General features: G+C 49.1%; 1 protein-coding gene across 1 annotated transcript in view; it reads right to left on the reverse strand.

The window, feature by feature from the left end:
* Window positions 1-1,009: 1,009 nt before the first annotated feature.
* majin (membrane anchored junction protein) overlaps window positions 1,010-25,162 on the reverse strand; it is a 73,253-nt gene continuing 49,100 nt past the window's right edge. The window contains exons 6-10 of the mRNA XM_085976066.1: window positions 24,784-24,887; window positions 22,814-22,892; window positions 15,389-15,455; window positions 13,268-13,394; window positions 1,010-3,733 (exon numbers count right to left, since the gene is read on the reverse strand). Coding sequence (XP_085832192.1) covers window positions 3,685-3,733; window positions 13,268-13,394; window positions 15,389-15,455; window positions 22,814-22,892; window positions 24,784-24,887 — 426 coding nt within the window. The 3' untranslated portion in view covers window positions 1,010-3,684. The remainder of the gene's footprint in view (window positions 3,734-13,267; window positions 13,395-15,388; window positions 15,456-22,813; window positions 22,893-24,783; window positions 24,888-25,162) is intronic.

Genomic DNA, 25,162 nt, shown 5'->3' on the forward strand with positions numbered 1-25,162 from the left:
CCCCTCCGACAGTGCGGCGCTCCCTCAGTACTGCCCCTCCGATGGTGCGGCGCTCCCTCAGCACTGACCCTCTGACGGTGCAGCGCTCCCTCAGTACTGCCCCTCCAACAGTGCGGCACTCCCTCAGCACTGCCCCTCCGACAGTGCGGCGCTCCCTCAGTACTGACCCTCCGACAGTGCAGCACTCCCTCAGTACTGACCTTCCGGCAGTGAGGCACTCCCTCAGTACTGCCCCTCCGACAGTGAGGCACTCCCTCAGTACTGCCCCTCCGACAGTGCAGCACTCCCTCAGTACTGACCTTCCGACAGTGAGGCACTCCCTCAGTACTGACCCTCCGACAGTGGAGTGGGACTAATTGGAGAGCTCTTTCAAAGAGCCTGCACAGGCACGATGGGCCGAATGGCCTCCCTGTGTGCTGTAAGATTCTATGACTGGATTCCTGTCAGAGGTCTGCCAACAGTGTCAGTTCCAGCACTGGAACTGTATAACAACGTAAGATCATAAGAATTTGGAGCAGGAGTCGGCCATAGGGCCCCTCCAGCCTGCTCCGCCATTCAATAAGATCATGGCTGATCTTCGACCTCAACTCCACTTTCCCGCCCGATCTCCATATCCCTTGATTCCGTTAGAGTCCAAAAATCTATCGATCTCGGTCTTGAATATACTCAAAGACTCAGCATTCACAGCCCAAAGATTCACAATCCTCTGAGTGAAGAAATTCCTCCTCATCTCAGTCTTAAATGGCCGACCCCTTATCCCGAGACTGTGCCCCCCTGGTTCTAGACACTCCAGCCGGGGGGAAACAGCCTCTCAGCATCTACCCTGTCAATCCCCCTCAGAATGTTACATGTTTCAATAAGATCACCTCTCATTCTTCTAAACTCCAGAGAGCATAGGCCCAATCTACTCAATCAATGCACAGTCAGGCCAAAGGATAAGCAGGCTGAGTGTAGAGTGGTTCCACCATGTACGACTGCGTTGGGGCAGGAGGGAGTTTTGAGATTCAACGGTCCTCAAAATTGTTTTATTGAGTCGTGCATAGCAAACTGGATAACATTGCAGAAAGGTACCACAACTTACAATAATGCACACATTCCTAGCATTCACAGCAATGAGTAACTTTAACAGGATCTATATTAAAAATCATTGACATAACTGATACTGAGGATAATGTATTCAAGCATCTTCTGCCTGGGACAATTTGAACTTAATATTACAACAGTGGTTACATAATAAATGCACCTCATAGACCAGAGAGGTCGCAGGTTCGAACCCCTCTGACCCAGGGGCTCTGATGGCAGAGAGGGCTGTGTCAAGTTCGCTGGGTCTACAGTCAAAGATGGCCTAGGTCACAGAGGGAGAGGGGAATCAGCCAGGCTCCTGCTCCCAGTGCCCTGGGTCAGAGAGAGAGAGAGGGGAATCAGCCAGGCTCCTGCTCCCAGTGCCCTGGGTCACAGAGAGAGAGAGGGGAATCAGCCAGGCTCCTGCTCCCAACGCCCTGGGTCAGAGAGAGAGGGGGGAATCAGCCAGGCTCCTGCTCCCAGCGCCCTGGGTCAGAGAGAGAGGGGGGAATCAGCCAGGCTCCTGCTCCCAGTGCCTGGGTCACAGAGAGAGAGGGGAATCAGCCAGGCTCCTGCTCCCAGCGCCCTGGGTCACAGAGAGAGAGAGGGGAATCAGCCAGGCTCCTGCTCCCAGCGCCCTGGGTCACAGAGAGAGAGAGAGGAATCAGCCAGGCTCCTGCTCCCAGCGCCCTGGGTCACAGAGAGAGAGAGAGGGGAATCAGCCAGTCTCCTGCTCCCAGCGCCCTGGCTCACAGAGAGAGAGAGGGGAATCAGCCAGGCTCCTGCTCCCAGTGCCCTGGGTCACAGAGAGAGAGAGGGGAATCAGCCAGGCTCCTGCTCCCAGTGCCCTGGGTCAGAGAGAGAGAGAGGGGAATCAGCCAGGCTCCTGCTCCCAGTGCCCTGGGTCACAGAGAGAGAGAGGGGAATCAGCCAGGCTCCTGCTCCCAACGCCCTGGGTCAGAGAGAGAGGGGGGAATCAGCCAGGCTCCTGCTCCCAGCGCCCTGGGTCAGAGAGAGAGGGGGGAATCAGCCAGGCTCCTGCTCCCAGTGCCTGGGTCACAGAGAGAGAGGGGAATCAGCCAGGCTCCTGCTCCCAGCGCCCTGGGTCACAGAGAGAGAGAGGGGAATCAGCCAGGCTCCTGCTCCCAGCGCCCTGGGTCACAGAGAGAGAGAGAGGAATCAGCCAGGCTCCTGCTCCCAGCGCCCTGGGTCACAGAGAGAGAGAGAGGGGAATCAGCCAGTCTCCTGCTCCCAGCGCCCTGGCTCACAGAGAGAGAGAGGGGAATCAGCCAGGCTCCTGCTCCCAGTGCCCTGGGTCACAGAGAGAGAGAGGGGAATCAGCCAGGCTCCTGCTCCCAGTGCCCTGGGTCAGAGAGAGAGAGAGGGGAATCAGCCAGGCTCCTGCTCCCAGCACCCTGGGTCAGAGAGAGAGAGAGGGGAATCAGCCAGGCTCCTGCTCCCAGCACCCTGGGTCAGAGAGAGAGAGAGGGGAATCAGCCAGGCTCCTGCTCCCACTGCCCTGGGTCACAGAGAGAGGGGGGAATCAGCCAGGCTCCTGCTCCCAGCGCCCTGGGTCACAGAGAGAGAGAGAGGAATCAGCCAGGCTCCTGCTCCCAGTGCCCTGGGTCACAGAGAGAGAGAGGGGAATCAGCCAGGCTCCTGCTCCCAGCACCCTGGGTCAGAGAGAGAGAGAGGGGAATCAGCCAGGCTCCTGCTCCCAACGCCCTGGGTCACAGAGAGAGAGGGGGGAATCAGCCAGGCTCCTGCTCCCAGCGCCCTGGGTCACAGAGAGAGAGAGAGAGGAATCAGCCAGGCTCCTGCTCCCAGTGCCCTGGGTCACAGAGAGAGAGAGGGGAATCAGCCAGGCTCCTGCTCCCAGCGCCCTGGGTCAGAGAGAGAGAGAGGGGAATCAGCCAGGCTCCTGCTCCCAGCGCCCTGGGTCACAGAGAGAGAGAGGGGAATCAGCCAGGCTCCTGCTCCCAGTGCCCTGGGTCACAGAGAGAGAGAGGGGAATCAGCCAGGCTCCTGCTCCCAGCACCCTGGGTCAGAGAGAGAGAGAGGGGAATCAGCCAGGCTCCTGCTCCCAGCGCCCTGGGTCACAGAGAGAGAGAGAGAGGGGAATCAGCCAGGCTCCTGCTCCCAGCGCCCTGGGTCACAGAGAGAGAGGGGAATCAGCCAGGCTCCTGCTCCCAGCGCCCTGGGTCACAGAGAGAGAGGGGAATCAGCCAGGCTCCTGCTCCCAGTGCCCTGGGTCACAGAGAGAGAGGGGAATCAGCCAGGCTCCTGCTCCCAGGTTGGAAAGAACAGGTGGGGGAATTGGATAAGGGCAGGACCAGTTTGAACTCAGCTGTAAGGCGGCCATGGTGAGATAGGCTGTCAGCACTCTCTCTCTAGCCTTCGACATCAAACATGGCTGAGGTATCAGAGATTGGTGGAACATTACCTCTGCCCAGTGGCATTCCAATTTAACAATCATAAATCATACTTACTATATTTTCAAATGTGTGAAATATGACAGGAGAAACAATGCAAATATTCAGTTCTGAAATGGAGGGTTTAAGCCCTGATCTGGTCACAACTTTACCCTTGTAGACTATCAATTCTGGGTGCAGGTGGCAGCTGCTACTGTGATCGCCTCGTGCCAAAGATCATATGGAATGGAAAGAGAGCACTGCAAAAAGAAAGATCGTCAGCTTTGATAGTCAGTGAGATTAAGACATTGTTTTAAGGACTTTCCCTGCAGGGCCACGTATCATCCGCCTCAGTTTGTGCTTGCCTGGGCCCAGCTCGTAGGAGGCTCACGGCAGCCTGAGAATTACTGTATCTCTGACTGCCTCTCCACGATGAGAGGGGCTTCGCCCGCGTTTGGACTCCCAGGGCACCCCTCCCGCTTTGACGTGATTCTCAAGGCGAGGCTGGGGGTGGGAGGAGAACGGCAGGCCAAACGCAGACGATGCCCCTCCCATGACTATTAGTTTGCTACTGGTTCAAGAGTGAGAAATGAATAGTGGCTCGTGACACAAATAGACAGAGAGGGCGGCGTGAATGGGGCAGAGGGGGTGTCTGAGGGGGACGGGGCACCGGGTGGGAGTGTGAATGGGGAGAGCGGGTGTCTGAGGGGGACGGGGCACTGGGTGGGAGTGTGAACGGGGCGAGCGGGTGTCTGAGGGGGGACGGGGCACCGGGTGGGAGTGTGAATGGGGAGAGTGGGTGTCTGACGGGGACGGGGCACCGGGTGGGAGTGTGAATGGGGAGAGCGGGTGTCTGAGGGGGACGGGGCACTGGGTGGGAGTGTGAACGGGGCGAGCGGGTGTCTGAGGGGGGACGGGGCACCGGGTGGGAGTGTGAATGGGGCGAGCGGGTGTCTGAGGGGGACGGGGCACCGGGTGGGAGTGTGAATGGGGAGAGCGGGTGTCTGAGGGGGACGGGGCACCGGGTGGGAGTGTGAATGGGGAGAGCGGGTGTCTGAGGGGGACGGGGCACCGGGTGGGAGTGTGAATGAGGAGAGCGGGTGTCTGAGGGGGACGGGGCACCGGGTGGGAGTGTGAATGGGGAGAGCGGGTGTCTGAGGGAGAAAGGGCACCGGGTGGGAGTGTGAATGGGGAGAGCGGGTGTCTGAGTGGGACGGGGCACCGGGTGGGAGTGTGAATGGGGAGAGCGGGTGTCTGAGGGGGGATGGGGCACCGGGTGGGAGTGTGAATGGGGAGAGCGGGTGTCTGAGGGGGACGGGGCACTGGGTGGGAGTGTGAATGGGGAGAGTGGGTGTCTGAGGGGGGACGGGGCACCGGGTGGGAGTGTGAATGGGGACAGTGAGTGTCTGAGGGGGATGGGGCACTGGGTGGGAGTGTGAATGGGGAGAGTGAGTGTCTGAGGGGGACGGGGCACCGGGTGGGAATGTGAATGGAGAGAGCGAGTGTCTGAGGGGGGACGGGGCACCGGGTGGGAGTGTGAATGGGGAGAGCGGGTGTCTGAGGGGGACGGGGCACCGGGTGGGAGTGTGAATGGGGAGAGCGGGTGTCTGAGGGGGACGGGGCACCGGGTGGGAGTGTGAATGGGGAGAGCGGGTGTCTGAGGGGGACGGGGCACCGGGTGGGAGTGTGAATGGGGAGAGTGAGTGTCTGAGGGGGACGGGGCACCGGGTGGGAGTGTGAATGGGGAGAGCGGGTGTCTGAGGGGGACGGGGCACCGGGTGGGAGTGTGAATGGGGAGAGTGAGTGTCTGAGGGGGACGGGGCACCGGGTGGGAGTGTGAATGGGGAGAGCGGGTGTCTGAGGGGGACGGGGCACCGGGTGGGAGTGTGAATGGGGAGAGCGGGTGTCTGAGGGGGACGGGGCACCGGGTGGGAGTGTGAATGGGGAGAGCGGGTGTCTGAGGGGGACGGGGCACCGGGTGGGAGTGTGAATGGGGAGAGCGGGTGTCTGAGGGGGGACGGGGCACCGGGTGGGAGTGTGAATGGGGAGAGCGGGTGTCTGAGGGCCAGTAAAACCATCACTGTCTTAAAACTGGCACCGAAATGCAAATGTGTTCAGATTCTTGCAATCTAGATGATTACTTCCTTTGCAAATCTTTTACGCAGAACTCACAACATTGGATTACATCCAAAAAATAATGTATCAACATTAATTTTACTATACTTGTACAGTATATGTAAAGGATTGCATTAGCAACGCTGTAGTGTCAAGAGCTCGTCTAATGCAGTTCAACCTGCTCTGTCCCACAGCGGATTTCAGGAGCAGTGACTCAACCCATTAATGTACTTGCAGTAAATGACTGGAAATGTTCGCACCATTTCAGTTACATTTCCCTGCAATCTGCAGGGGATTCTATTATTATTCCCTTTTACTCTCCTCCCTGGGGGGCACAGTCTCAGGATAAGGGGTCGGCCATTTAGGACTGAGGTGAGGAGGAATTTCTTCACTCAGAGGGTGGTGAATCTTTGGAATTCTCTGCCCCAGAGGCGCTGTGCATGCTGAGTCTTTGCGTATATTCAAGGCTGAGATCGATAGATTTTCGGACTCTAGGGGAATCAAGGGATATGGGGATCGGGCGGGAAAGTGGAGTTGAGGTCGAAGATCAGCCAAGATCTTATTGAATGGCGGAGCAGGCTCGAGGGGCCTTCAGTTGAATCCTTTAATTCCTTGTCTTTGAGTTATTGATGGCACATCAGTAATGACCAGATTACCTGGTTTTGTTATGTTGGTTGAAGGATAAATATTGGTCAGGACACCGGGGATAACGCCCCTGCTCTTCTTCGAAATAGTGCCATGGGATCTTTTACGTCCACCCGAGAGCGCAGACGGGGACTCGCTTTAACGTCTCACCTGAAAGACGCCAGTCTCAGGCCAGTCCTAATCATGGCCCAGTCACGGTCACAATACAGCAGAGGCGACCAGCAACGAAACCTGCCAGACGTCACTATGTGCCCCGTTCCCATTCAGTGTTTCTAATCTAAATCTTCCTCCATATTGTGTGCAGATATTACAACGTCGTGCATTTATTTGGAAATATGTCTATGATGAAATTGATCTAAACAGGACACCGAGGCCCTACCCCTCACCCTCAGCTCTCTACCCTCCGCTCCTGAAGATGCCGAGTGTTGCTGGTACACACTTCCTCGTGCTTCAGCCACTCACCAGGCCAGCGAGTGTTGGCAGGCTATTCGACCGTGTTGAACGCCAGAGCTGAGTGCGACCCCGTCCTCACAGGCGTGCACTTTCCAGCAAGGAGAAGCGGCGTCCCACAACAACCACTTGCATTTAGTAAAATGTCCCAAGCTGTTTCACAGGAGCGTAATCACAGACAACATTTGGCATTGAGCCACATAAGGAAATATTAGGACAGGTGAACAAAAGCTTGGTCAAAGAGGTAGGTTTTAAGGAGCATCTTAAAGGCAGAGAGGTGTAGGAGTTTCGCAAAATTCCCCTGAAAACAAGAGAAACATTGGTCCACATTGTGGATGAAGATTTATGTGTTTTGAATTGCCTCTGGGTCAGATCAATGTTTTAAAACATGCTCAGAACCACAAAAGACTGCTGAGCTGGGCTGATCTGGACTACAACGGAATCGAGGAAATTCGTGGAAGTATTCACACACATTGAGAAGAATATCTTGATTAAAACTTGTGCTTTTGAGCCCGGTCAAACACAGAGGTTTACAGCTTGTAATGTGTTTGTGTGAAAGACCTGTCAATGAAACCAGGGAGGTCAGGAGTTGCCCACTTGACCCGAGGCCACAGAGACAGGTTGTTATTTATGGCTGTGTTCAGCAACCAATCACAGTCAGCTAAGCAGCTTGTAATGTGTTTGTGTGAAAGACCTGTCAATGAAACCAGGGAGGTCAGGAGTTGCCCACTTGACCCGAGGCCACAGAGACAGGTTGTTATGGCTGGCTATGATTCAGCAACCAATCACAGTCCTCTTTTTGTGTGCTGGCCAGACAGAACGGCAGGAGAATGAAAGACCTGTCAATCAAACCAGGGAGGTCAGTGTTGTGTATGTAACCGTTTACCTTTAAGGGAACTATAGAATGTAACCGTTCGCCTTTAAGAGCACTACTTTAGGGTGGCACTATCTATTGGCTCATGTATACTGTAATACCGATAGTGACCACACCAGTATATAAGGGTTGTGATACGTTAACTAGGGCAGAATCGCCCGAGCCTCTGAATAGTAAAGACGTGTTTTATTTTGTTAACAGTGGAGTCTGTGATTATTTATAATACAACCCACAGACTTAACATTGGCGACGAGTCAGGATTCGAACCCTGCGGCAGTTGTTCCACGGCGGCTTCGTCCGAAGACAGGACGTTGAAGAGAGGTTTCAATCCTCGCCAGTCTGGAACCGACAGGCTGGAAGCGACAGGCATTAGGACCCTGAAGCCTCCATAACCTCGTGGGTAAGCCGCAGCGTTGGCTGCAAAGACAGGGCGATCGCAATCCCTGATAAGAGCCGCGGTGAAACGCGCGAGCGGGTAAGCCAGAGCCCGGGAGGGAGCGAGCAAGAGCCGCGCGAGCGGGTGAGCCAGAGGCCGGGGGCCGCTTTCAAGTGCGAGGCGCAGCCGGGCCATCGATCGCATCCGCTGATAAGGGCCGCACTCGGGCTGAAAGTCAGCGTCGGGGAACGGGTGATAACCGCCATTGAAGTGGGCGGAGAGCGCCGAGAAGCGCGGGAAAACCGCCATCGAAGTGGGCGGGGAGAGCGAGAAGCGCGGGAAAGCCGCCATTTTTCGCGGGGAAACCGCTGAAGAAGAAGGAAGAAGCGGGAAACCGCCATCTTGGAAATTATTAAGAATTTCAGGAAAGTAATAAGATTTTTCAGAAAGGCTGGTGTGTTCTCAAGAAGAGAGGGAAAATAAGTATAAGTACAGCAATACTTGTGGTGTTCTCAAGAAGAGAGAAGAAAATTAATAATAAGTAAAGTAATACTTGTACTGTACTCGAAAAGAGAAGATGCCTAAGCGAGGAAATATTAATGACTTTAATGCTGAAATAGAAGACAGGGCCACGTATGGGGAACGCATAGGAATATATTGCGTAGCCATATACGACAAGGCAATAACTTTGTTAAATTCGATGGGAGCAAAAACATACGGGCTTTTGAAACATCTAATAGCACCAGTTAAACCAGTGGACCAGACCTTCGAAGAGATCGTAGCAGTGCTGAAGGATCACTTGAACCCCACACCGTTGATACTGGCTGAACGATTTAAATTTTACGCCAGAACCCAGAGGCAAGATGAAAGCAATGCGGAATACTTAGTCGAACTGCGTAAGCTAGCGAAATACTGCCAGCTTGGAGGGAATTTGACAGAGGCGCTGCGGGACAAGTTCGTATGCGGCTTGGCCAAAGAAGGAACGCAGAAGCGACTCCTGGAGGAAAACGACCTCACACTGGACAGGGCTGTCCTCATAGCTTCATCGCACGAAGCCGCAGTGAAAGGAACGGCGGAAATGCAGCTAAAGGCGGCGGCACTCGGGGTGGACCAAATGACTGCAAGCATTTCCAAATGCTACCGTTGTGGAAAGACAACGCACGACCAGAATCAGTGCTGGTTTAAGAATCAAGAGTGCAGGAAATGTGGCAAACTGGGTCACATCGCGAAGGTATGCAGGTCCAGAAAGAAGACCAACAAACAAAGGAAGCCACCACCACAAGAAAAGTACAACAAGGTGCATCAGGTGGCTGAAAAGAGTTCAGACGAACAAAATTCAGACTCAGACCCAAACAGCCAGGAGTTGGATAGTCTGAGAATCCACAATGTGGGTAAAGTAACTGATCTACAGACGATCTGGGTCACACTAAAAATAGCTGGAGTCCAAGTACGAATGGAGCTGGACACGGGATCAGCTGTATCAGTCATCAACCAAAAGGACTACCACCGACTATTCTCTCACATACCCTTAAGAAATACCAAGTTCGTATTACAGACATACACGGGGCATCGCGTATACCCCATGGGGAAAATAAGAGTCAAGGTGAGAGATAGGGGTAAAGTACACCCAAGAATGAATTTGTACGTACTACCTGAGGGAGGACCACCACTTCTAGGACGGGAGTGGATCAAGAAAATAGACATGGAATGGCACTACCGACAAGCAATGACGAGTGAGGACTCGGTGCAGACAAGCAGCTCAGACTCTGAGCCGGAAGACGATAAGTCCAGCTTATGTATGAAAAACAAGGTTAACATTAACTCACAGACTAAGGTTGGAAAATCGATGGCGTGCATAAAGACAGAGAAGTCTGAGTCTGTTCAAGCTACAGACATATGCATTACGGAGGAACACCGGGCTCGAACTCAACGCTATTTCAAAGTACAACAACAATTAGAACAATTAAGTTACCGCCTCGTACAAGAGATGAAAACAATGAAAAAGTTCTATGACACCGAATGGGAGAGTCTGGAAAGACAACAGAACCTACTGGCTCAAGCAGAGAGCGACCATAGAGCCATCGTGACCAATTACCGATCACATCTCCCTGATGATGTTCAGGGGTTAGAATATTTGCATGATCTAGAGATACAGCAGAAGGGCAAATCACGCTGCACTGAGGATTTTGTTCTGCAATTAGAGACGGAGCTAGTGCAGGCAAAGTTAAGAGAAGTTGAATCACAGGGTGCTCTTAAGGAGATGCAGAAACAAATCTTGGACATGGAAAAGAGAAACGCTTCTTTACCTGATGAGAATAATGTGGCCATGTTGCAAGAGGAGCTTATAGGGGCGAAACTGAAAGAAGCTAAGCAAAGGATGTTGGAACTTGAAACGCAGAACCAAATCAGCGGTAATCAGCTATGTCAAGCAGAGAAGGAGTGCAAGGGTCTACATGAGAAGGTGCAATATCTCTCAAGCCAAAATAAGGGACTACTCACTCAGTTAAATGAAAGTAAACGGGAAATGGCTGAGATGGACTGCAAGAATAAAGAAGAGTTGATGGCAGTGAGACTTCGAGAGGCAGATAGCATAGCAGCCTTGGCTGAACTCCAACAGGAAATTGCGAAAGAAACAAATGAAGAGGAATCTTCAGGAAGCCAGGATTTTATTCCAGTTCTTCTCTACGACTCCTTACAAGCAGAGTGCGAGAAGTTGAAAAAACAGTATGAACAGGCCCAGACTACAATTCTGGAGGGGGTTAACTCAGCAACCTCCGAAAAGCTAGTTTCGTTGGAAGTATATGAGCAACTAAAGGTTGAACATGAGCAAGAAGTCCAAAGGCTGCAGGAAATTCTTGAGGAGCTCAGGGCCAAGACAGACTCATCGGTAGAAGTTCCATACATAGATGAGGATGTAGAGGTGAAAGACATGGCAGAACTCATAAAAATATGGAAGGAAGCACAAGACAAATATGAGGCGGCAATTACCGAGGTTGACCGACTTGAAGAACAGTTTCAACTGGGAATGGGCCCTGAACATGAGCTAGAGAGCATCGAGGCGCAACTTCTCCAAGCACTGGAAGCCAAAGTACAAGAGGAAGAGAAGATGAAAGCATTGGAGAAAATGATGGATGAAATGGAGGAGTACGCTGAATTACGTCCAGGGGAACAGGAGAATGGGGAAACAGCTACTTCAGTAGAAGGATTAAATAGCCTGATAACGAAATCCCTGAAGGAAGGGAAAGGATTGAACGCACAAATGAGGCCAGGAGGGAAGGAAGGGCAGACATCCGAGGAAGAGCAGGATGAATATGATTGCTTGAAGAAGGGTTTTGACCTGTTGAGTGACACCGAATGTTATGAGGATGTGGTCTGCCCAAATTGTGATGGGAACTCCCAAAGTGCTGAAATCCTGAGGAAGCACTTAAGGTCTAAGGAACATAGAGAGTTGGTGGCGCTACAGATGGCAGCCGGGAAAAGAGCTCGGAGAGTTTCAAAAAGGCAGAAAAGAAAAAGAAGAAGCAGAAAATAATAACTGTTTAAAATATTATTACTTCTACTACCTCAGTCCGAACACTACGAAAGGTGCTAAATTTGTAAAAAAAAATCCAGGGACATTATCAAGACAGCCAGTGGGTTGTATAAGTCCGCACTGCTGGTTCAACAGGACGAAAGTACAAGCTGTTAAAAAAAAAAAAAAAAAGCTATGGAGGATGCTGTCTGGAACGAATTAATACCAGAGACTGAATTTATGAACTGTTCCCACAGAGACTGAACCTGTAAACTGATTCCACTGAGAGTATGTTTGTAAACTGTTATATGACGTTGACTCCATTGAGAGTATATCTGTAAATTGTTATATGACGTTGACTCCATCGAGAGTATATCTGCAAACTGTTTATATAAAGTTGAAGATTGTATGTTTAACGGGATTCTGTAAGTAATAAGCTAGGAAGGGAGGAGTGTTGTGTATGTAACCGTTTACCTTTAAGGGAACTATAGAATGTAACCGTTCGCCTTTAAGAGCACTACTTTAGGGTGGCACTATCTATTGGCTCATGTATACTGTAATACCGATAGTGACCACACCAGTATATAAGGGTTGTGATACGTTAACTAGGGCAGAATCGCCCGAGCCTCTGAATAGTAAAGACGTGTTTTATTTTGTTAACAGTGGAGTCTGTGATTATTTATAATACAACCCACAGACTTAACAGTCAGGAGTTGCCCACTTGACCCAAGGCCGATTATGGCTGGCTATGTTTAAACAAGCAATTCAGCAACCAATCACAGTCCTTTTGTTTGTGTACTGGAACTTTAGGCGGGAATTTTTCCAGACAGAACGGCAGCAGCACACAGGTATAAAGATAGCTACTGAGAAGCTATCAGCCCTCTTTTTACTTCGCTGGATCACAGGTGAGCGGCGTGTTCTGACTCCTCAACAAGACAACCTAGCAAGGAGTTTGGGGTGGTAATTTAAGGGAATTATTAAGATTGTTTAAATAACATTGTAGTCATTGTATCCCTCGTTTTTGCCGTCTGTACCCCCTTGTTATATACTTTTGTTGCATTTACTATGTTCGTGTGGTATAGTTTATATTTGATAATGGTTCTTTAGTTTAATAAATTTTGACTTTGCTCATATCCAAACCAATTGTCCGCTTTAACATCATTAATTGTAAGTCCTCCAGTCAGAACTGAAAGGTGAGGTAGCGATTCGGAACCGCTGTTAAAATTGGTTTACAGTGTAGCAGGCAAAAAGGCTGCTGGCCAGGTACGTTACCATAAACCAGGTAATAGATGCCCCCCTACAGAGGTTTAGGGAGGGAATTCCAGAGCTTAGGGCCCTGACTGCTGAAGGCACAGCCGCCAATGGTGGAGCGATTAAAATCGGGGGTGAACAAGGGGCCAGAATTGAAGGAGCGCAGAGATCTCGGAGGGTTGTATGGCTGGGGGAGGTTACAGAGATAGGGGAGGGGGCGAGGGCCATGGAGGGATTTGAAAACAAGGATGAAAATTTTAATATTGAGGCGTTGCTGGAGCAGGAGACAATGTAGGTCAGCGAGCACAGGGGGACAGGGGGTGATGGGGGGGAACAGGACTTGGTGTGATTAGGACACAAGGTAATAATTAGGAGCTGGAATGCTAGCTGAAATTTCGCCTGCTAAGCCCAAGGAGGCTCAGGCCAACAAGCATGCAATCCCAGCTCACTCAGCATAGATTGAGCCTAGGACCCCCATGTAGATAGTAAAAAATGTTCCTGTAAAAGATTGAGGAGAGTACCAGGTTTAAAATACTATGATTAATTAAACAGCAAAAGCATATATCTATCACCTGATTAAAAACCGGAGGATCCCGCCTGCTGCTGCCTCTGGTGAGCCAAGATTCGGTGTCTGATGTAAAGTGGTCTGCTCCTTCACGCCATCATCACTCCAGCCGTCAGCGGCATTTGCAGGCTTACCTGATGAGACAGAAAAACGGTCCCAGGATCGCTCACAGCCGATTGGTTTGCTACACAGATAAGGTAAGGCTCGGCAGTTTGATAGTCATAAAAATTTACAGCACAGAAGGAGGCCATTCGGCCCATTGTGTCTGTGCCGGCTGAAAAAGAGCTATCCAGCCTAATCCCACTTTCCAGCTCTTGGTCCGTAGCCTTATGGTTACCACACTTCAAGTGCATATCCAAGTACTTTTTAAACGTGTGGAGGGTTCCTGCCTCTACCACCCTTTCAGACAGTGAGTTCCAGACCCCCACCACCCTCTAAGTGAAAAAAGTTCTCCTCAACTCCCCCTAAACCTCTGACCAATTACTTTAAATCTATGCCCCCTGATTATTACATAGAATTACATAGGATATACGGCACCAGAAACAGGCCATTTGGCCCAACCAGTCCATGCCGGCGTTTATGCTCCACTCGAGCCTCCTCCCGTCTTTCCTCATCTAAATCTATCAGCATAACCCTCTATTCCCTTCTCCCTCATACGCTTGTCCAGCCTCCCCTTAAATGCATCTCTGCTATTCGCCTCAACCACTCCCTGTGGTAGCGAGTTCCACATTCTCACCACTCTCCGGATAAAGAAGTTTCTCCTGAATTCCCTATTGGATTTCTTGGTGACTATCTTATATTGATGTCCGCTAGTTATGCTCTTCCCCACAAGTGGAAACACTCTCTCTGTATCCACTCTATCAAAATTTTTCATAATTTTAAAGGCCTCTATTAGGTCACCCCTCAGCCCTTTTTTTTTCCAAGAGAAAAGAGACCCAGCCTGTTCATCCTTTCCTGATATGTATACCCTCGCATTTCTGGTATCATCCTTGTAAATCTTCTCTGCACCCTCTCCAGTGCCTCTATATCCTTTTTATAATATGGTGACCAGAACTGTACGCAGTACTCCAAGTGTGGTCTAACCAAGGTTCGATACAGGTTTAGCATAACTTCCCTACTTTTCAATTCAATCCTGCTAGAAATAAACCCTAGTGCTTGGTTTGCTTTTTTATGGCCTTGTTAACCTGTGTTGCAACCTTTAGTGATTTGTGTATTTGTACTCCCAGATCCCTTTGCTCCTCTACCCCACCTAGACTCGCACCCTCCAAGTGATACGTGACCTCCCTATTCTTCCTACCTATTGCCCGCTCTGCTAAGGGAAATAGGTCCTTCCTATCCACTCTATCTAGGTCCCTCATAATTTCATACACCTCAATTAAATGATGTGGTGGTGCACAGTGTAATTTAATACTCGATGTGGTGGTGCACAGTGTAATTTAATACTCATGTTTATGTGTAATTTAAATCTGCCAGCACGCAGCAGTTCAGAAGAGATCTTATTTAAAAACAAGCATACTACACCTCACTTACTGGATTGTTGTGCCATTTTCAGACAGTGTTTGAAACTAAAAGGAATTTGTCTCTCAGAGTTGAGACCTACTAGCCTAGCAATTTCTGTATGCAATATAGGAATGCTTAGCGCATTTGTATGTCTGCTGTTTTAATGGAAGAGTTAACCCGATGGGCAAGGGTGAGTTTGTTGCTCATAATGCCCCTAAATACAGGAAACTTTGTGCTATCCTGCACCCACAGGACCGAGCTGCTGCCGTTGCCTCAAAACTGCCGTACTCTCCAGAGTTAATGTTGAGAGATACGGAGATTCTTATCTCCGTATTTGACAACAAACACTGTTGCTTAGCAACAGCTTCTAAACACTCGGGTGTGGCCTGCAAGCTCTGTAGCTGAAGCTGTTGCTATAGCTACAGACCTTGCACAGCTTGACTGTTCAAACAAAGCAAAAAAAACAAACAAAAAGAATAAAAAACAGCTGCTGATTTTTGCCGGTGGCTCCAGATTGCCGGATAGCTCACCTCCGGATAGCACAAAGTTTCCTGTAATTGGAGCCACATTGTGCATGGTGTGCTCTAGGCTCCAAGTAACCGTCCTGGCCCAGCGAGAGTGTACCAACCTGAACCCCATGAGCTGGGCTGCTTGGTGAGTGTGCGGTCAGCTTGGGTAGGCTTCTTTGCTCGTTTCTAGACCAAAAAATAAAACATTTTCATGTTACTGCAGTTACACAGCAATGGGAGAACAAGAAAGCCCAGCTGCATGGCTCACCAGCATTAAACATAGAAACATAGAAGATAGGAGCAGGAGTAAGCCATTCGGCCCCTCGAGCCTGCTCCGCCATTCAATGAGATCATGGCTGATCATCCAAATTCAGTACCCTGTTCCTGTCTTCTCCCCATATCCCTTGATCCCTTTAGCCTTAAGAAATATATCCAACTCCTTCTTGAATATATTTAATGAACTGGCCTCCACCGCCCTCTGTGGCAGAGAATTCCACAGGTTCACCACTCTCTAGGTGAAGAAATTCCTCCTCATTTCAGTCCTAAATGGCTTACCCCATATCCTTAGACTATGACCCCTGGTTCTGGACTCCCCAGCCATCAGAAACATCCTTCCTGCATCTAGTCTGTCCAGGCCTGACAGAATTTTATAGGTTTCCATGAGATCCACTCTCAATCTTCTAAACTCCAGTGAGTATAAGCCCAATCCACACAATCTCTCCTCATACGTCATTCCTGCCATCCCAGGTATCAGCCTGGTGAATCTTCGCTGCACTCCTTCCATGGCAAGAACGTCCTTCCTCAGATAAGGCGACCAAAACTGCACACAGTACTCAAGGTGCGGTCTCACCAAGGCCCTGTACAACTGCAGCAAGACATCCTTGTTCCTGTACTCGAACCCTCTTGCTACGAAGGCCAACATACCATTTGCCTTCTTAACCGCCTGCTGCACCTGCATGCTTACCTTCAGCGACTGGTGCACAAGAACACCCAGGTCTCTTTGCACTTCCCCTTCTCCCAATCTATTGCCATTCAAAAAATAATTTGCCTTCCTGTTTTTGCCACCAAAGTGGATAACCTCACATTTATCCACATTATAGTGCATTTGCCATGTTTCTGCCCAATCACCCAACCTGTCCAAATAGTACTGGAGTTTCACGACATCCTCCTCACAGCATACCCTCCCACCCAGCTTTGTGTCGTCTGCAAATTTGGAGCTATTACATCCAATTCCCTCGTCCAGATCATTAATATATATTGTGAACAGCTGGGGTCCTAGGACCGATCCTTGCGGTACCCCACTAGTCACTGCCTGCCACTTGGAAAACGACCCGTTTATTCCAACTTGCTTTCTGTCCGCCAACCAGTTCTCTATCCAAGTCAATACCTTGCCCCCAATCCCATGTGCCTTAATTTTGCACACTAATCTCTTATGCAGGACCTTATCGAAAGCCTTCTGAAAGTCCAAATACACCACATCCACTGGTTCTCCCTTATCTATTTTACCAGTTACATCCTCAAAAAATTCCAGTAGATTAGTCAAGCATGATTTACCTTTTGTAAATCCATGTTGAATTTGTCCAATCCTGTCACTGCTTTCCAAGTGCTCTGCTATTACATCTTTTATAATAGACTCTAGCATTTTCCCCACTACCGATGTCAGGCTTACTGGTCTATAATTCCCCGCTTTTTCTCTACCACCTTTTTTGAATAGTGGGGTAACATTAGCTACCCTCCAATCCATGGGTACTGTTCCAGAGTCTATCGAGTTCTGGAAGATGACCAGCAGTGCATCTACTATTTCTAGGGCCACTTCCTTAAGTACCCTAGGATGTAGATTATCAGGCCCTGGGGATTTATCGGCCTTCAGTCCCATCAATTTTCCTAACACCATTTCCCTACAAATACTGATTTCTTTCAGTTCCATCCTTTCCTCAGACCCTATGTTCCCCGGCATCTCTGGGAGGTTATTTGTGTCCTCCTTTGTGAAGACAGAACCAAAATATGTATTTAGTTGGTCTGCCATTTCTTTGTTCCCCATTATAAATTCCCCTGATTCTGACTGCAAGGGACCTACGCTTGACTTCACCAATCTTTTTCTCTTCACATATCTATAAAAGCTTTTACAGTCAGTTTTTATGTTCCCTGCAAGCTTACTCTCATATTCTATTTTCCCTTTCTTAATTAATCCCTTTGTCCTCCTTTGTTGAATCCTAAACTGCTCCCAATCCTCAGGATTATTGCTTTTTCTGGCTAATTTATATGTCCTCTCCTTGGATCTTATGTTATCCCTAATTTCCCTTGTTAGCCACGGTTGAGTCACCTTTTTTGTTTTATTTTTATGCCAAACTGGGATGAACAAATTCTGTAGTTCATCCATTCGGTCTTTGAATGTTTACCATTGCCTATCCACCGTCAACCCTTTGAGTGACATTCCCCAATCAATCCCACCCAACTCGCTCCTCAGACCATCGTAGTTTCCTTTATTTAAATTTAGGACCCTAGTCTCTGAGTCAACTACTTCATTCTCCATCTTAATGAAGAATTCGATCATATAATCCTTTCTCGTTACATAATACCCAGTCTAAGATGGCCTAATCTCTGGTTGGTTCCTCGACATATTGGTCCAGGAAACCATCCCGTAAACACTCCAGGAATTCCTCCTCCACAGTATTGTTACTAATTTGGTTAGCCCAATCTATATGTAGATTAAAGTCACCCATGATGACTGCTGTGCCCTTATTGCACGCTTCTTTAATTTCCCTTTTAATGCCATCCCCAACCTCCGCCTTACTGTTTGGAGGTCTATATACCACTCCCACTAACGTTTTCTTCCCCTTAGTATTTCTCAATTCTACCCATACAGATTCCACATCAACAGAGCTAATATCCTTCATTACAATTGTGTTAATCCCTTCTTTAACCACCTCCCTTTCCTTTTTGCCTATCTTTCCTGAATATCGGATGTTGAGTTCCCAGCCTTGGCCATCCTTGAGCCACGTTTCCGTGATCCCAACCAAATCATATTCATTTACCTCTATTTGCGCAGTCAATTCATCCATGTTATTACGAATGCTCCTTGCATTAAGACACAAAGCCTTCAGGCTTGTTTTTTTAACGCTCTTAGACCTATTAGAATTATTATTTACTGTGGCCACGTTTGATTTAAACCGTTGATTTCTCTGACTGCCACTTTTGTTTTTCTCCTTCCTATCTTTTGCTTTTATCCTTGTTTCCCTTTCCTCTGTCTCCCTGCTCAGGTTCCCAATCCCCTGCCATTTTAGTTTAAACCCTCCCCCAGAGCACTAGCAAACACTCCCCCTAGGACATGAGTTCCAGCCCTGCCCAGGTGCAGACCATCCGGTTTGAACTGGTCCCACCTCCCCCAGAACCGGTTCCAATGTCCCAGGCACTCGAATCCCTCCCCCTTGCACCATTCCTCTAGCCACGTATTCATCTGAAATATCCTTCTATTTCTACTCTGCCCATTAATATGGGCAGGAAAACATTACTGATGGCACATGAAGACTTGAGAGTTGCTGGCGGTGAAGAATGTTGGGGCTTCAACATGTTGGGGTACAGTGTGGTTAATTTGTGAGCTCTCCACAATTAGTTCCCAAACCAAGCCACATCACCAGCTCCCAATGCGGGCCGAGGCACCAGTTCCCAATAAATCCCTCTTTCATTTCCCCCTTCTCCAGTGCCATGATACCCTCGATTCTCCGCCCCAACTTACCTCCTCTCTTGCCACCGCCCCAGACTTGAGATGCTCTCGAACAAGCCCACACCCTCCGTCTGTGCCTCCCTTCTCCTACAAACACCAGTCACTGGCTCTCCCGGAGCAGGAACCCCAACTGTCTCATTCTCCGTTACCAGTGGCCATCTGCACCAGCTCACTCCTTTATCCATTAAAGGTCCTTTAAAGATCCCGTGGCACTATTTCGAAGAAGAGCAGGACAGTTATCACCGGTATCCTGGCCAATATTTATTCCTCAATCAACATCACTAAAACAGATTGTCTGGTTATTATCACATTGCTGTTTGTGGGAGCTTGCCGAGTGCAGATTGGCTGCCGCGTTTCCTACAGTGACTACACTTCAAAAGTACTTCATTGGCTGTAAAGCGCTTTGGGACATCCAGTGGTCGTGAAAGGCGCTGTAGAAATGCAAGTCTCTCTTTCTTTTCTTTAAGATTAACTTCTCTTACCTCGTCCACAGCCCTGCCCTCTGACTCCACCAGCAGCTCATTGATCACTGCCCTGCCCAGTAGAACCTTTCAGAATGATTGTACTCTTGGTCACTGGGCTCTCAAATCCATGACCACATCGTGGAAGAATCTATCAATATCTCAGTGCCAACAGAAACCTGACTTATAGGCAGCAAATCATTCTTTCTCAAAGGTCCTGCCACCCTGGCTATCCATTAATTGCCTTTCCCAAACCGCCACAGCAGTGGTGTAGCCTCGCCCCTACGCCTCTCGCATTTTCATGTCCTTCAAGCACCTTGCCTTCTTCCACCCCTCCAGCCTCTCAATAAATATGTGTCATGTACCATTCTCTAAAGCCCCACGCTAACTTCCTCACCAAGACCTTCTCTCTTAGCCCAGCATCAACCTACCCTATCCCCCTCTTCTATACCCTCCTATTCTCACTTAATCTCACGCTTCACATAAACTCTTCCACCAATAGCCATGCCACCCCTTGACCTCAACATCTCTCCAGGGTCGGGAATTTCCTCGGGGTTGCTCCTGCTCCATAACAGGGGCGGAAACCCCGTTGACCCTGCCGCACTTCCGGTGAAGTTACAGCGGCAAAGCAGGTGCAATTCCGAGGAAATTTACCCCCTTGTTCTCTCTGCTCCCAGGCTGTCAATCTTGGATCAAGCTATCTCTGACCATTCCTTTGTTTCCTATTCCATCCAGATCCCTACCTTCCTCAGTCCCACAACTCTTCACAATCTGCCTGTGGGGAAAAACGCTCTCCCCCTTCTTCCTCACCAACTCGCTCTCAAACTCCCAACTCCTTCTCCTCTGACCCTCCACTTGTCGCAACAGCTCTGCTGCTGCTGGCCAGCTCCCTTGCTTCTGTCTTTGACATCTGTTCCCACCAAGTCTCTCACTGTCACCCATTCTTGTCATTCCCCCAGGTACAGTTACCATCTTCTCTCCCTCAAGTCAGAGGGCTGGAAACTTGTATGCACCTGACGTACAACTCGTCTAGTCATTCACTACCGGATTTTGCTCGACCACGTTAAGCATTACTGCAAAATATTGTGGATGCTGGAACAGAAAATGCTGGAAATACTCAGCAGGTCAGGCAGCATCTGTCGGGAGAGAAAAAGTTATTGTTTCAGGTCGATGACCTTTCATCAGAACTGGGAAAAAGCTGGCGATGTAAAAGGTTTTAAGCAAGTGCAGAGGCAGGGAAATAGGGGAGGGGAGGAAACAGGATAAGGGAAGGTCTGTGATAGGGTGGAAGGCAGGAGAGATTAAACGACAAAAGGGATGATGGTGCAAAGCGAAAGAAGGTGGTAATGGAACAATAAGAAGCAGAAGACGGGTCCACAGGAGCTGAAAATGACAAAAGCGGAATCATTACCAGCAACTGCTGTCCAAAAAAATAAGAGCAGTGGTTATGATCTGAAATTGTTGAACTCAATGTTGAGTCCGGAAGGCATTACTGCACCTCCTGAGCCAAGTCCTCCTAATATTCATGGGATACTGGAAGCCAAGGACAACCCAAGGCTTCTTTTCTCCACAACTAACCACCTCCTCAAACCCTTCACTCTCGCCTCCACTACAGAATGCAAACAACTGATGAATTTCTTCATCTCCAAGACTCAGCTTTCCGAAGGGACCGTTCCCTCTGCGACATCCTGGCCCACTCTTCCATCACCCCCAACACCCGCTCCCCTTCCCACAGCACGTTCTCATGCAAGCGCAGGAGATGCAACACCTGCCCTTTCACCTCCTCCCTTCCCACTGTCGAGGGCCCCAAACATTCCTTCCAGGTGAAACTTGTACTTTCAATTTAGTGTACTGTATGCGCTGCTGGTGATGTGGTCTCCTCTACATTGGGGAGCCCACCGCAGATTGGGTGGTCGATTTGCTGAACACCTCCGTTCAGTCTGCAAGCGTGATCCTGAGCTTCCGGTCGCCTGTTACTTTATTCCTCCGTCCCACTCCGACCTCTCTGTCCTCAGCCTCCTACACTGCTCCAATCAAGCTCGAGGAACAGCTCCTCATCTTTCGATTAGGCAATTTAGAGTTCAAGATATCAGATCATAATTACTGCACCCATTTTTTCCAGACAGCAGGTGCTGGTAATGGTTCTGCTGTTGCCATATACAGCTCCTCTAGACCCATCTTTTGTTTTTTCACTTGTCCCATTCCCACCCCCTTTTGCCTTGCACCATCATCCCTTGTCAATAAAACACTCTGCCTTCCACAGACCTTCCCTTTTGTTCTTTCCTCCCCTCCCCGCTTTCCCTGCCCCTACACCTGCTTAAAACAGGTTACATCTCTAACCTTTTCCAGTTCTGACGAAAGGTCATCGATCTGAAACGTTAACTCTGTTTCTCTCTTCACAGATGCTGTCTGACCTGCTGAGTATTTCCAGCATTTTCTGTTTATATTTCAGATTTCCAGCATCCACAGTATTTTGCCTTTTGTAGGTAATGTATAACTGACTGGGTACACTGTGTGTACGCTAGGTAATGTAGAACGAGCACAAATTATATAAATTTGAATGAGGCAGACTGCTCAGTCAGTGTGCAACTGCATCTTCAGAGAGGAGATAAATCTCATAAAATGCAAACTATTTTTGTTAAACAGGGTAGGAGACTATAATTGTCAGGTTTGTCAGGCCAGTGGAAAAGACAAGATGACAAAGACTTGGCTGGATTTTACCTGCCGAGACAAGTTGGGGGCGGGACTGCTGCCTTCCAGGTTCTAGTCCCGCCCCCAGCGACGTCCGACGCCAGACGCCATTTTCCCCTGATTGGCCTCGTTAAACCCGCCCTGACTTTCCCAGCATTTCCTTATCTCTGATACTCACCAGTGTCCCATTGCATCCTTCACACCACTTCTGCAGCTGTCATCTATACACCAACATTACAGTAGACCCACAGCACGCCTCACTTACCCTGGTGGGGTTCCCCGATGTCGGGAAGCCCGCAGAAGTCCCAAAATGGGAAAAAGCCTCTTAACTGCCTGTTAACAGGCAGTTAAGTGGCTGTAATCCTCTTCCTGCCACTAGGAGTCGGGTCCTTGTGCAAATCGGGGACCCGACTCCTGGGACGATTGGTTGGAGGCAGTTTCGGGACCCGCTCCCATTCTTTTTGATTTTCCAGCAGTCCCGCCTCCAGACCTGCCGCCTCAGGGCTGGTAAAACCCAGCCCTTCAGGAAAATTTGATTTAAAACTGATTTTTGAAAACATTTCTTTACTCAGAGTGCTAAAGATTTAGAATAATCCACCTGGCGAAGCAATGGAGTTAAAAACGTGAGTGAGTATAAACCAGTGGGACGGGCTCCTTCACATCCTTACCTTCCTGTTCTTCTCACTCCCCAGCTCTGAATCAGCCGTGCTCTCTTTATTGTTGATGTCCATAAGGGCATTTTTACACCTTTAAAAATAAATGACACCAGTGTTTTATTAGTCTCTCGCCGTTTAGGCCTCGCTTGTGACAGTACGCCACATGATGGCTCACGGTGACAGTAAAATCACATTACAGCTCGTGACAACAGTGTCTCCACACTTTGGTCGCACTGACAGTAACATCACACTATGGTTAAGGTGACGAGAACGCCACACTATGGGTTGTGACAACAACCTAAACATAGTGACAGTAAGCCCGGACAAGAGCTCATGGTGACATTAACCCCAGACTAGGGTTCGCGGTGATAGTAACCCCAGACTAGGGCTCGCGGTGACAGTAACCTCAGACTAGGGCTCGCGGTGATAATAACCCCAGGCTAGGGCTCATGGTCTAGTGCTATCAGGAGCGACGCAGACTTGGATTCTTGAAGACTATTGGCATCCTGCTGAGATGTTGTATTGCCCTATTTGGTAAGTACTTTTCTGCCCACCTTTCCTCTGGGCCGTGCACCATTCACTACACCCTAATACCAATAGCACCCTGTAATTGGCCGCCAGAAGGAGCAAGTGAAGGCAGAATAGACTTGTGGTGCTTTAACATTGAGCATGTGGCCTTGGTGGTAAGTGTGGTCCTGCCACCAATGGCACATTATTAAGGTAAAGGAGGCACACTGCACACCAAGAAAGACTTGCATTTATATAGCGTCTTTCATGAGCTTTTGAAGTGTACTTTTTGAACGTGGCAGCCAATTTGCACACAGCAAGCTCACACAAACAGTAATGTGATAATGACCAGATCATCTGTTTTAGTGATGTTGATTGTGGGATAACTATTGGCCAGGATACTGGGGACTTGGGCCTCAGCTATTCACAATCTATATCAATGATTTGGATGAGGGGACCAATATATATATCCAAGTTTGCTGATGATACAAAGCTAGGTGGGAATGTAAGTTGTGAGGAGGATGCAAAGAGGCTTCATGGGGATATAGACAGGCTAAGTGAGTGGGCATGAACATTGCAAATGGAATATAATGTGGAGAAATGAGAAGTTATCCACTTTGGTAGGAAAACTGGAAAAGTAGAGTATTTTTTAAATGGTGAGAGATTGGGAAATGTTGGTGTTCAGAGGGACCTGGGTGTCATTGTACATGAATCACTGAAAGTTAACATGCAGGTACAGCAAGCAATTAGGAAAGCAAATGGTACGTTGGCCTTTATTGCAAGAGGATTTGAGTATAAGAGTAAAGACGTCTTACTGCAATTATATAGGGCCCTGGTGAGACCACACCTGGAGTATTGTGCACAGTTTTGGTCTCTTTACCTAAGGAAGGATATACTTGCCATAGAGGGAGTGCAACAAAGGTTCACCAGACTGGTTCCTGGGATGGGGGGATTGTCCTATGAGGAGAGATTGAGTAGACTAGGGCTATATTCTCTAGAGTTTAGAAGAATGAGAAGTGATTTCATTGAAACATACAAAATTCTTACAGGACTTGACAGGGTAGATGCAGGGAGGGTGTTTCCCCTGGCTGGGGAGTCTAGAACCAGGGGTCACAGTCTCAGAATAAGGGGTCAGCCATTTAGGACTGAGATCAGGAGAAATTTCTTCACTCAGAGGGTGGTGAGTCTTTGGAATTCTCTACCCCAGAGGGCTGTGGAGGCTCAGTCGTTGAGTATATTCAAGTCAGAGATCGATAAATTTTTGGATATTAAGGGAATCAAGGGATATGGGGATAGTGCGGGATGGTGGAGTTGAGGTCGATGATCAGCCATTATCTTATTGAATGGCAGAGCAGGCTCGAGGGGCCGAATGGCCGACTCCTGCTCCTATTTCTTATGTTCTTAGTTCCAGTGAAGAGCACAGGCATGATGGACTGAATAGCCTCATTTTGTGCTGTAATTTCTGGGCCACTGACCTTTTCCTATTTAGCTGCAACTGTGATCTCTTCAGTTTCTTCTCATTTGCTCCTTCCATTACTGCAGCCACCACCGCCTCTCCAGTCAGCTTCTCGACAAGACCCTTCAAGGTGAAAGTAACCTTTTAATCTCTGAACTTCCTCTGCACTTCAAGCTACATAAACAGGATATATTTGCATTACAGGGTCTCTGCAAAAGACAGAAAATATTCCAATAGCCAGAAGGGGTCGTCTTAAACAAAATTGGGGGAAACAGAGGTTTCTGTAAAAGGCCACAATCCCCCATGTTCATTAACCTGTAGAATCATAGAAATTACAGCACAGCAGGGGGCCGTTCAGCCCATCACATCTGTACCAGTGCTAGCTCTTCAACAGTGAT

Source organism: Somniosus microcephalus, unplaced genomic scaffold (genome assembly GCF_052327205.1).
Source record: "Somniosus microcephalus isolate GS21.2 unplaced genomic scaffold, FLI_Smic_1.0 unresolved_chr2, whole genome shotgun sequence".
Classification (NCBI taxonomy): Eukaryota; Metazoa; Chordata; class Chondrichthyes; order Squaliformes; family Somniosidae; genus Somniosus; species Somniosus microcephalus.